General features: G+C 40.3%; 1 protein-coding gene across 2 annotated transcripts in view; it reads left to right on the plus strand.

Annotated features, from left to right (window-relative positions):
• UBE2D3 (ubiquitin conjugating enzyme E2 D3) overlaps positions 1 to 7,216 on the plus strand; it is a 46,917-nt gene extending 39,701 nt beyond the window's left edge. For both annotated transcript variants that reach the window (XM_066573958.1, XM_066573959.1), the window contains one exon: positions 5,610 to 7,216. Coding sequence is in view for 1 of the 2 variants with exons in the window: in XM_066573959.1 (XP_066430056.1) it covers positions 5,610 to 5,655 (46 nt within the window). In the remaining variant the exon portion in view is untranslated. The remainder of the gene's footprint in view (positions 1 to 5,609) is intronic.
• The last annotated feature ends 5,598 nt before the right edge of the window (positions 7,217 to 12,814 follow it).

A 12,814-nucleotide genomic window follows, 5' to 3' on the forward strand; every position in this document is an offset into this window, starting at 1 on the left:
TTTTAAGAGATGACTCTCCTTCCTGCAGTTCATCTCCCTCCAAACAAACTAGATTTGGGGTGCTAGAATACAAGGTGTGAGACCACGGTTGCATCGTGGTTTTTTTTTTTTTTTTTGTTCCCCCCCCCCCCCCCCCCCTCCCTGTTAAGGCAGAGACCACAAAATTCCCCAAGCTGACTATTACATGGGGCGAACCGTGGAGGCACAGAAACTGGTCTGTGTGACAGATTATAGTAACTCTATGGGAGGGTGTAGCTCTCTGACCAGCTGCCTCAGCCATACCTTTCAAGGTGAAATAAGAGGGCCTCTTGCGTATCATGGTTATGCCCTCTGAAGGAAAGTGAGCATTCCTTGGGCCTTTTTCTTTGAGTCCTGGGAGCATTTCCCTTTTACTCCAGACATCCTTAAACTTCAAGTGAGGTGAAGACTTTGAGCACCACTTTATTCACTCCATCCCCACCACCCACAAATATCCTCAAACTTTGTCTAGTTTATAGTAAGCACAGACCTCCTGGCATTAGTGTGCAACATCCTCGGCACCATGATGCCAGGAGTTCAGAATGGACATTGTGGCCTATGTTTGGCGAAGCAATCACCTGACTTCTGGCTAGCGCTAACAGACGGAGATTAACCAGAGCTGCTTCCTAGGGGGAGAAGAGGTAAGTATTGATTCCTTTGTTAAGTTATAGCATGCCCAGCTATTTAAAAAAAGGAGAGGGGAAAAAAAAAACCTTTGCCACTTTTTTCAATATACACTTGTGGAACTTTAAAGTGTTACATCCAAAAGGAATTGGTGGAATTCCATGAAACACGGTAGATGTCTATAGTCATACCCAGAATAAGTGAGCATATTTGAATGAATCAGTTCATTACTGTTCGATACATGTGAAGTTCGCCCACCAGGAGTACCTATACACTCTTGGAGCCTTGCAGGCATTGAATCAATGAGTGGATATCTTGTTGGGGTCTCTCCATGCCTGTATGACTTGTACAGTTTGTGATGGGTGGCCACAGGATGAAATTCATCTACCTAGGACATTCCAGATGGCTGCCAAAGGGGCTACAAAAATTCTCCAGAACTTTTGTTGCCATTGGCGACCAGCTGCACTATAAGCAAAGGAAAAAAATCTTTCCCCTCTGCACCTAAGTGGATGTATGTAAGGCTTTGTTAACTTTCACTATTCATACCAGGTCATCAGCAGAGGATCGTAGGGATCCCCTACCTATCAGCTGATTCATGGTGCTGCTGTGGTCAGCGGAGGAAGCTGAAAGCAATCAACAGAAGCTGTGCCTGCAATACCAGCCTAGGCTGCTGTGCTATGGTCAGTGCTTTCTGCTTCCTCCGCTGACTATGGCAACAGTGGTACCTGGAATCCGCTGATCATAGGGAATCTGCCAGTGGGTCCCCAATCATCTATTGATCTGCCAGCCCTCAATAGAGAAAATTAGCAAAGTCCCAGAATATCCATTTGAATGTTTCACTACTAAACTTTACTTGGCCCCTATATTCAGTCTGCAGCACTGTCTGTTAATGTCTGACAACCATAACTTCTGATGGGCCTGTGTGAGGGATTTTTTTCCTTTTGTGGGGAGTTGTAGCTTCTATTAGTCTCAAAAGTGTAACACGATCAAAACATCGTATGTACGTCAAAATGGTACCGACAACCAGAAAGCGCAGTCCCCCACATGCAGGCTTTTACGTTGCGCGACTAAATCAAATGTTTTTGGTTTTTCTTTGTACTTCAAACATTTTACTATTTTTGTATATTAAATCTTAAAGGCCAGATTCACATGTGTGTTGGAGCTTTCGGCCAGGGGTTCTGTTTGGCCGTGGGGATTCCTCTTTCCTGCTCCCCAAATGGAATTCCCAGCACAGATGAGAGAAAATGTATTCGTTAGGCTGCTTTCACGTGTCCCATTAGGGAACTTGAAACTGCAATCTGTAGCTTCTGCATTTGTTGTATTTTTGCAGGCTGCAACAATAGTTAGTGATGACGACCATTTAGATACTGGAGTTTGATCCCTGCTGTTAGAGGCATTTAAAGGGACCCGAGTTCTCTCAGCCAGTCTATACAGTGGCATCTGAAATCTGTGTTTGGGATTAAGAATCGATACGTCTGTTCATAGATTTGCCCCATTGACTGAAGCTGTTTCTGTATGAAAATTTGTGGCAAAACTCCAAGGATCAACCTCGAAGTTCTGTTACACATGAAACTAACATGCACGGCTGTTCAGAAAAGCTAAATAACGATCGCCTATATCAAACCTCTGAAGTCGGCACCCCATCTTTCAAAAAAGTTAATTTTTTCATAAGTTCTGGATGCACCCCAAACAGTTCAAGCGTTCCCAATTTTAAAAATGGTTCTAGCGAATTAAGCAAAAAATCAACAAATGTATCTCTGGGGTGCTAACTTCCAAAAATATCACTAAATCAGTGAGAACTTTGTAAATATGGGTTCTAGAGCTTCAAGCATTAAGAGTTTTCTTCCGAACTCTTGAGATGCTACCCAGAACTCTTATAAAATCGCAGGATTTCCCCTATTTATTTATTTTTTTACACATAACTGAAATTTTTTGATCCGGCATCTAAAAATCAGCAAGAACATTATAAATATGGGTTCCAGAGCTTCAACCATTAGGAGTTTTCTTCAGAACTCTTGAGGTGCTACCCAGAACTCTGTAAATTTTTGGGGAAATCCCACAATTTTATAACATAAATGCAATTTCTTAATGCGGCAACTAAAAATCAGCAAGAACATTGTAAATATGGGTTCTAGAGGTTTGAGCATTAAGAGTTATCAAGAACTCTTATAAAATCGTGAGATTTCCCCAAAAATTTTTTATACATGATTCAAAAATTTTAGTTGTGAAAAATTTTTTTTGGGGAAAACCCACAATTTTAGAAGAGTTCTGGGTAGCACCTCAAGAGTTCTGAAGAAAACTCTTAATGCTCAAACCTCTAGAACCCATATTTACAAAGTTCTCACTGATTTAGTAATATGATTTTTGGAAGTTAGCACCCCAGAGATACAAACATTTTCTTTTTTTTTTTTTTTTTTGCTTAATTCACGAACTATTTTTAAAATTGGGAACTCTAGAACTCTTTGGGGTGCATCCAGAACTTATGAAAAAATTAACTTTTTTGAAAGATGGGGTGCTGACTTCACAGAGGTCTATATCAATGCTTTAGGGTTCTACTCCAGTGGGTGCGAGAGAGGTTGGAGAGCAGAAAACTGTCCGGTTCACCACCTTGATTTGCCCACCTAGAACTCTGACTTGTATCTTACATGTGATAATGATCAAAAGCTCCCTGTGGTTTATGCATGTCTGTTGATGAACATTGGGACCTCATAATATGCTTTTTGTGACCGCGTTGCCATATAATATGGATGTGCGCAGTGATGTACGTGTTAAGCACGATTTAACAGGATTGCTTTGGTGGTATGAGTAGCCCATGGTTAAAACTGGTACTTAAAGGAGTTGTCGAATATCAAAAATACATCATGCATGGCTGCTTTCTTGAAGGAAACGACACCACACCTGTCCGGTTTACTGTGAAGAGGTGGATGGCAATATAAGCCAAGTACATGGGGCCGACTAAGTTGTGGCCAAAAGTTTTGACTGGAAAACAAAATTTGCGCCAGCTTGCTGCTTCAGTGTGTTTAGATCTTTTTTCACGTGTTTCTATGGTATACTGAAGGCTAAATGCAAATATTGAGTTTTAACCTAAAGTATGAAATGCTGTGTTTTGAGCCTTATTTTTCAAGCCTTTTGCAACTTGCCTTGGTGTGCTGGATATCTGTCTCTAGGCCCAGTCTTTACTGCTGGGATCCCATTTTGCCTAACCAGAGTTTATCACAGTTTCTATGTTCTGTCCACCAGCTTTTTGAAGACTCTGGTTCTCGGTGGGATTGAGATCTAGGAAGTTTTCTGGCCTTGGGCCCAAAAGGTCAATGTGGTATTCACTGAGCCACTTGGTGGTTGCTTTTGCCTTTTGGCATGCAGCTCAATCATGCTGGAAAAAGCATGGCTCCTCACCAAATTGCTTCTGGATGGTTGGGAGACGTTGTTCTTAAAGGTTATTTACATACCATTCTTTATTCATGGGGTGTTCTCAGGCGAAACTGTGGGTAAGCCCATCACTCCCGTGGATGAATATCCCCCCCACACGAATGGTCTCAGGATACTTGACAGTTGGCATGACACAGGACTCATGGTAGCGCTCAACTTGACCTCTGTGAAGTCAGCACCCCATCTTTCAAAAAAGTTAATTTTTTCATAAGTTCTGGATGCACCGCAAAGAGTTCTAGAGTTCCCAATTAATTTTAAAAATAGTTCTAGCGAATTAAGCAAACATCAACAAATGTATCTCTGGAGTGCTAACTTCCAAAAATGATATTACTAAATCAGTGAGAACTTTGTAAGTATGGGTTCTAGAGTTTCGAGCATTGAGTTTTTTTCAGAACTCTTGAGGTGCTACCCAGAACTCTTATAAAATCGCGGCATTTCCCCCCAAAATTTATTTACACATAACTGAAATTTTTTGATCTGGCATCTAAAAATCAGCGAGAACATTGTAAATATGGGTTCTAGAGTTTCGAGCATTAAGGTTTCTTCAGAACTGTTATAAAATTGTGGGATTTCTTAAAAAAAATTTTTACACAGCTGAAATTTTTGAAGCATGTGTAAATAAATTTTGGGGAAATCCTGCAATTTTATAACAGTTCTGGGTAGCACCTCAAGAGTTCTGAAGAAAACTCTTAATGCTCAAAGCTCTAGAACCCATATTTACACCGTTCTTGCTGATTTTCAGATGCCGGATCGAAAAGTTTATGTGTAAATAAATTTTAGGGAAATCCCACGATTTTATAAGAGTTCTGGGTAGCACCTCAAAAGTTCTGAGGAAAACTCCTAATGCTCAAAGCTCTAGAACCCATATTTACAAAGTTCTCACTGATTTAGTAATATCATTTTTGGAAGTTAGCACCCCAGAGATACATTTGTTTTTTTTGTTTGCCTAATTCGCTAGAACTATTTTTAAAATTAATTGGGAACTCTAGAACTCTTTAAGGTGCATCCAGAACTTATGAAAAAATTAACTTTTTTGAAAGATGGGGTGCTGACTTCACAGAGGTCTCAACTTGTCTTCTCCAGACAATCCTTCTTCCAGATGTCTCAGTCTGAAGGGGGCTCTCATAAGAAAGAACCCCAGTCCTATCCCTGTACTTCATGTTGGATAAGCCTTGAAAAATGAGGGACAAGTCTATATAAATACTGAATTTCAGTCTAAGCTTGATGTATTAAAAATTTTAAACCATATGAAATGCTTATAATTAAGATGTCTGATTTTTTAAATTTAAACGCTGAAGAAGCAAACTTGGACAAATCCTTTTTTCCAAGTCACAACTTTTGTCCATGTACGGTACTGCACATAATCTGTGTACAAGTTTGGCATGGTTTCAGGGTGAAAGCAGCCACATTGTGGTTTGTTTTTTTTGTGTTTTTTTTTAAACCCTTTTACGTCCACTTTTTTTAAAAATCTGTCAAATGATATATATATCTCAATGCCATTTGCCGTACTCTGTATAACCCTTTTTGTTTTGTTTTAGGTACAACAGAATAGCCCGGGAATGGACTCAGAAGTACGCCATGTGATGCTACCTTCAAGTCTAAATACACCTGCATTATAGCTGGAATAAAATAAACTTTAAATTACTGTTTTCCCCTCCCTGTCAGACCTCATCTACTTACCCCCCTCATTTCCCCCCCTCTCCCCCTTTTTATTTTGTGCTGCCTCCCTTCATGCACATGCTCATATGGGAAGACTTTAGCTCAGCATTGGACAGAAACTGCTCTAGACTGTCAAGTAGTTGCCAGAATACAATTGCCCAAGATCCTTAATCTTATCAAACTGAGCATGTGTTAAAACATGGCCGACGTCTTCACTGTAACTTGGTTATGAGATAAAAAAAAACAAAAAACCCATCCTTCATTTTCTTACTGAAGTGGTGAAGATTAGCGCCTTTTTTTTCTTTTGGGGTTGGGGAGGGGAAAGTATTGGGCAAAATTTAAAACGTAAAAATAAAAAAAATTCAAAAAAAAGCAAAAAAAAATAAATTAAATCCTCGTCTTATTGTAGGATTCAAAAATGTGGAGTTACTATGGATATTGTCACGACCTCCAGACGTTTAAGACTTTTTTCATTTACTTTATGCTCATAACTGATGTTTTGGGTGGAGAGTTGGTGTTGAAATTATATAGCTGCAGAAGTAATGTATTTTATGCATGTCAATAAACATGACAGATTGAAAATTGGAAGGTGAAACCCCATTAAATAACGAAGATAGGATCAAAAAGTTTTGTAATCTTTTCATTCAGGTTTTTATTTTTTTTGGAGGCTGAGCTATTAGTTAATCTCTCTTCCAAAAACACTGTTAATATAGCACTGAATAAAATGATTCAAGCGTCAATGGATGACCGATCAACTAATAGCTCCATTTTTTTTTTCTTCAATAAAGTTGCATAAACCAATGTGTTAGCTGCCTGAATTAATCAATGTTTGCAACCTTTATTTTCTATGTAAATTCAACAAATCTGTGTGTATATAAAGTTTGGATTTTGTTCTGTTTGACGTCAAATGATAGTGTAAAGAGCATAAACCTTCTTTTTTTTTTTCTTTTTTTTTTTTTCTCTGTTCATTTAAACTTTTTTTTTTTCCACTTCTATGCCAAATCAGTCAATTATCGTCCTTTTTGGCACGTTTCCAGCGTTTTAATATTTGACTGGCTGATGGGGAGGGGTCACGGTGCTTTAGAGTAACCCGGTCGTTAAGCAGATTTTGAACATTCATGGTATCAGCTAATATACTTCTGGAATATTGAGCTGCAAGATGGCCATCAACCCATGTATGGAGTGTGGCGCTATGGTGAAGGTCCACATGGGCATATTCTACACGACCAAATCTTGCCTGCCTGTAGGCATGTGGGACGTGTCGTAAAGCTTGTTTAAAAGTGATTTTTTTATTTTTTTTTTCTTCTCTCTCCCCCCTCCTTTTATGTGAGATGTTAATTAGATTGAAAGGATTATTTGCTCTGCTGTTTACAAAAATACGTATTTTAGTGCAAACAACAAGTTTAATCTCTAGGTGACTTATCATGAATGAATAAAAAGCAGTACTGTTGTTTTTTCATTTCACAATAAAAAGCTGTCTGTGCCATTTAGTATTTCCCTCTTTGTTACAGATATTATCTGCAACTTTGTCTTCCAAGTCACCCTGTATAGTTATAGTTCACTTTTGTCTTGTGGCAAGTTGAACACAATTTGTTGCATTTTTAGAGCCTGATTGCACAACTATGTGTGGGGTCCCCCTCCCCTTTTTTTCGTAATCCTTGCCTCAAGAGGAGCAACCCAAGTACATGAGATTAACAATTCTCACTACCACCTTGTAGAACAAGACAGTCTGATCGGTTTAAACTAGCAGCTACTGACTTCATTGCATCAGTGTCAGTTATGCAAAATTCCTAAGCTTTTTATCTGTATCACTGCTGTAGATGCAAACTACCGCTGTGCCTCACACATCCACACCGTGGGGCTGTAGAAAGTTGTAAAAGTCTGCCCTTTTAATGGATTATACTTTCTCAGTTTGCCTCTTCTAGCCATCTTTTAGGCAATGCTTAAGTGGCAACCTCCACATCTGGCAGGTGTGATGGGTCACAACATTCTGCTTAAAGGGTATGTATATAGACTGATTTTCAGTGACTGAAGGTATAGAAAGTTGTTACTCTAGCATTAACTTCTCTTTATGCTAGCAGAGAGGACTGTCCTAGTTAAATATGAATGGAAAATTCTGTTTAGATCCAGAGTTTCTATCTACATGAGAAATTGCAAAATTCTTGTAACGGTGCTTTTTTAAAAAAACTTTTGACATTTCATAGGGACTTGTCATAAGTTTTGTTTTCTGGTGATTTGGCTGCTTAGGCACCCAACAATTGCTTGAATGAGCCAGCTGAGGGACTCTTCCAAGTGCTGTTCACTGCTTGCTCGCTCAAGACTGGCCCATAGAATTTTTATTGAGCCCCTTTTCCCACTAGTGAGCAGTGATGGCTCTCAGAAGTGCTTCCACTACATCGTTCTATTCACCACTTGGGTCTCGGCAGACCGACTCCCAGAGATCAAAACCTTCACATGTCAAGTTTTTAGAAAGTACTTTTTGGTTGTTCCTCCTCAGTTTGTATGTAGTTCATGAATTCTGCAGCCATACAGATGTCTCGAAGTGCTTCTCCATTTCAGCCCTTGTGATGAACCTGTTCTGAAGCGTGAGGTCAACCTTAGAGCGGAGACTTTCTCTATTCTATCTGACATAGAAAGGGCTATATGTGCTATAGCTTAGTTATGGGTCAGGATCAAGGCTCAGGACATGCAGATCATGTCATTGATCAGTTTAACGTTAATGTGCATTAAAACTGATCAGACCATGAAAACGGCTTCAAGGTATGGGCTTCAGGATGTGAAGTCTGCATGCAAATTGTGGTTTTCACTACTATCTATTTTAGGGACTAGAGAAGTATTGTGACCCTGAAACTATAACTTATGTTTCTTATCTGGTAAATTTTGCTTCTGATATGTATAATCTGGCCGGTTGCCATAAATTTTATTTATTCTGAGGTCTTCAAGATCACTTGAGATTATTGTGGATAATTGTGCTTTTGGAAGATCAGGGTGGTGGTAGATCAGAATTTCACGTTTTGGTTTAGATGGTGGGATAGTCTTCTGTGGTATATAACTGTCATAATCACATCTAGCATGTTAAAATTCTATACAATTCTTATGTATACCACATTTGGTGGTAGTGTAGCCCATTGCCTAAAAATGAGGCTTCTAATTTTTCAGCATGAGGGTGCTTCAAGCGACCCCCTCCCCCCCCCCCCCCCCCCCCTTACCCCCACACTTTATTTGGATTTGGCCAGCCTTGAGTTAGGGTATTTTTAAGGCCTTTTTACACTGAACTATAATAATTCTGTGGAAACAGACAACTCTGCTTTTTGCTCACTGTTCATTTTCTGCAAACACAACAATTTTTGGCTTGTTGAGAAATCGTTCAGTTGTCCACATTCAACTGAACCACTTCTCGTTTGAAGGAGACAACGAGGAATCTGCTGTATAAACAGCTGCCTGATCGAGCTGCCAGCGTTCACTCGTTCAAATTGTAAGCGGAGCCTTATGTGGGACTATTGTCGGGTGTTTAACCCCTTCCTGCTCCAGGACGTACCGATACGTCCTGGGGATAGCGCGAGATCACATAAGATCCCACACTATACCGCAGCAGGAGCCGGCTGTCAGTCACAGCCGGTGTCCCGCTGCAACAGCGGGGGGGCATCGGAGATGCCCCCCCCCCCCCCCCCCCGCTGTTAACCCCTTCCCTGCCGCGATCTAAGTAGATCGCGGCAGGGAAAGAGTTCACAGAGGGATCGCGCTCCCTCTGTCTCCGGCCGGCTATCGCAATGTCATCGCGAGAGCCCGGCCTGTCACCATGGCAACAGAACGCCAGGCACTGGCGTCCTGTATTGCCTGTGCCTATAATCACTGTACAAGCGATAAGGCATGGCAGAGCAGTAGCTCTGCCATGCCTTATGACAGCGATCATAGGCATAGTGCTGCAAGTCCCTCAGAGGGACTCGAATAGTGTAAAGAAAAGAGACTAAAAAAAAATATTAAAAAAAAACCCTTTTTTATGCTTTTTCTAATAGCATAAAAAAAGGGGGGGGGGAATGAAAACCCCACATATTGGGTATTGACGCATCCATCCCTAAAATAGTACCAATAAAAACTACAGCTCGTCTCACAAAAAACAAGCCCTTATAGAGCTCTGTACATAGAAAAATAAAAAAATTACAGGACTTTGAATGCAGCTATAGAGAAAAAAAAGATTTCCAAAAAAAGGGGGTTTTATTGCAAAAAAGTGTAAAAACCTAAAAAAAATAACAATTTTGGTATCGTTGTTACCGTACCAACCCGCAGAAAAAATTTTGTGTCATTTATGCTGCATGATTAACGCTGTAAAAGAAAAAAAAATCTATGGCAGAATTGATGCGTTTTCTCTCCCTGTTATCATAAAAAAAAATAAAAAGTGGCACCGATTTAAAAACTACAGATCGCCACGCAAAAAACAAGCCCGTATACGGCCGCGTCCCCGGAAAAATTAAAAAGTTCTGGCTTTTGAAAAATGGAGATGGAAAAATACCAAAAAATCGCTTGGTCCTCAACGCCAAAATAGGCCGTGTCATTAAGGGGTTAAGTGTCTCAGTCATCCTAACAATTATGGCTTTTACACAGGAGCAATGATCACTTGCTGAATGGAGGCAGAACTTGCTGGAGATCTTTCACCCACCTGCCTCCATTCAGAGTACACAGGCAGTGGTTCATGGATGAATGGCTGCCTTCTTGCTTGAGCCAACAGTTGCTTGGTCCCATACTGTATAATCCCGTTCTCCTCTCCCCCCCCCCCCCCCTCCCCCCCCAATAAGAATCAATATGGCTATATTTGACTGGTAGGTAACAACTATGCTGTTGGGTAGAGGATAACCATGTTATATCTGCTCACCATAGCAATTGGCTCTGAGAAAAGCATTCTTTACTTATGGCTTGGAAGGCGGCAGTAAACATACTGCAGGTGCAAGAAAAGTGGGCTACATTTTATCTTCTGTTTTAACCTTGCTGATCAGCCATGTTAACCTCCCTTCAAGGCCAGTGTATTTTTGCTTAGGTTAATTTCACAAGGAGAGGCAAGTTTCTTACGTAGTTATTTTCGGGAGGGGGAGGGGGTATGATTCCCTAAGTTTTTGCATACTTCTGGTTGTTTTTGTCTTTTTTTTTTTATATTCTACTTTTAAATTCTACAGTAATATATAACACTGTGCAAAGGGTCTTGGTGGTACTGGTTTTTAATTTAGGCCACAGGCTACTCTACAGGACTAGAAAATGCCAGAAAGGTCATCTCCTGATGACTTTTTCACTTTATAGAATTTTTTTCCTTCCTGTCATAACTAATTCTTCAGTGGCCACTTTCATCCCTGCCTTTTACCAGCTATAACTTTTTAAGTTTTTTTTTAGATAAGCTATAATTTGTAATATTTTTTAATATGTAATATACATTTATGTTTGCACATTTTTGAATGGAGTGGAATAGAGCAGAAATGCTAGTTGGAGACTTTAGAGTTGTTTTTTTTTATAGTGTTCACTGTCCAGAAAACACAACATGCCAGTTTTATTCTAGCGGTTATACCAACTGTATGGTGCTTGATTTTTTTTTTTTAATGCTTCCTGTCCCTACATGCAATCATTTTTATCCCCCAATACTGGAGCAGTGGGCGCTTGTTTTCTATGTACCACGTTTTAGATTTTTATTAGTAAATGTGATTTGTTTTTGGCTTTTCACAGACTGAGCGAGGCAAATTTGTATTTTACACTTTTATATGTAGATCTGGTAAATGTTTTACATTTATTTTGTTCTTAGCCTTCAGTACTTGCATCTCATTCTGATTGCTTATACAATATGTATTGTACTATACCTCTCCAGCTTCTCCCATTAAGGGCAAGGGTGAGTATAGAGGCATTAGTTAGCCCTCGTGCTGCCCTGACCCCTATAGGGCACCTCTAAAAAAAATGGTGTGGTTGCAGCCGCGGTGCAGTTAAAAGATGTCTTTTATTTCTCCAAACTGGCAGAGGATGATGGTTTGTCTTTTTCAAATCTGACAGCATTACACACACAGACATTTATATAGAAGTAACAGCCACTTAGCAAATCATCATGCAGAGTTTCAGTGGTAAAATACTACCTGAGCACTATGAGTCAATGGGGTCCAGTCACTCTAATCGGTGTCCATGCGTTTAATTAGGGCGCATGTGCGGCTTCACACAATACATTTTAGGGTTCTGACAAAGCAATCCTGATCTAATGTCACACAGGCCAGAACGCATGCGCAATGAATTGCTGGATACAGAACGCTCCCATGTGGAACGTATCATGAGATCTAACATCGCATGGCTCAGAGCGCAGGCGCAGTGAATCGCTAGATACTGGGAGCTCTCCAATGTGGACCGCATAATGATATAAACCTGCAGGATTACCAGCAGGTCACTGCACATGCATCTGGGTAAAAAAAAAAAAAAAAAAAAACATACAGATCGCCACTGCACAGAGATATGGACCTGCTAACTACTCCCACCACCACCATAAATATCCATAAGATATTAACGTCAGAGAGATGTGGTCACCAGATAGCGGGTAACAGATCATAGTATAATAGAAACTGCAAATAGAAATATATATGGATGGGTCATGGAGCGCAACTATACAATTTTAATTACCCCCTACAAAAATCAGGGATTTATATATAAAGATGTATAATATTCACCAAAACCATGGGTCATAAAGTGCAGCTACTAGAGATGAGCGAGCACCAAAATGCTCGGGTGCTCGTTACTCGAGACGAACTTTTCGCGATGCTCGAGGGTTCGTTTCGAGTAACGAACCCCATTGAAGTCAATGGGCGACCCGAGCATTTTTATATATCGCCGATGCTCGCTAAGGTTTTCATTTGTGAAAATCTGGGCAATTCAAGAAAGTGATGGGAACGACACAGAAACGGATAGGGCAGGCGAGGGGCTACATGTTGGGCTGCATCTCAAGTTCCCAGGTCCCACTATTAAGCCACAATAGCGGCAAGAGTGCCCCCCCCCCCCCCCCAACAACTTTTACTTCTGAAAAGCCCTCATTAGCAATGGATACCTTAGCTAAGCACCACACTACCTCCAA

The sequence above is a fragment of the Eleutherodactylus coqui genome, chromosome 7 (genome assembly GCF_035609145.1).
Source record: "Eleutherodactylus coqui strain aEleCoq1 chromosome 7, aEleCoq1.hap1, whole genome shotgun sequence".
NCBI classification, from domain to species: Eukaryota; Metazoa; Chordata; class Amphibia; order Anura; family Eleutherodactylidae; genus Eleutherodactylus; species Eleutherodactylus coqui.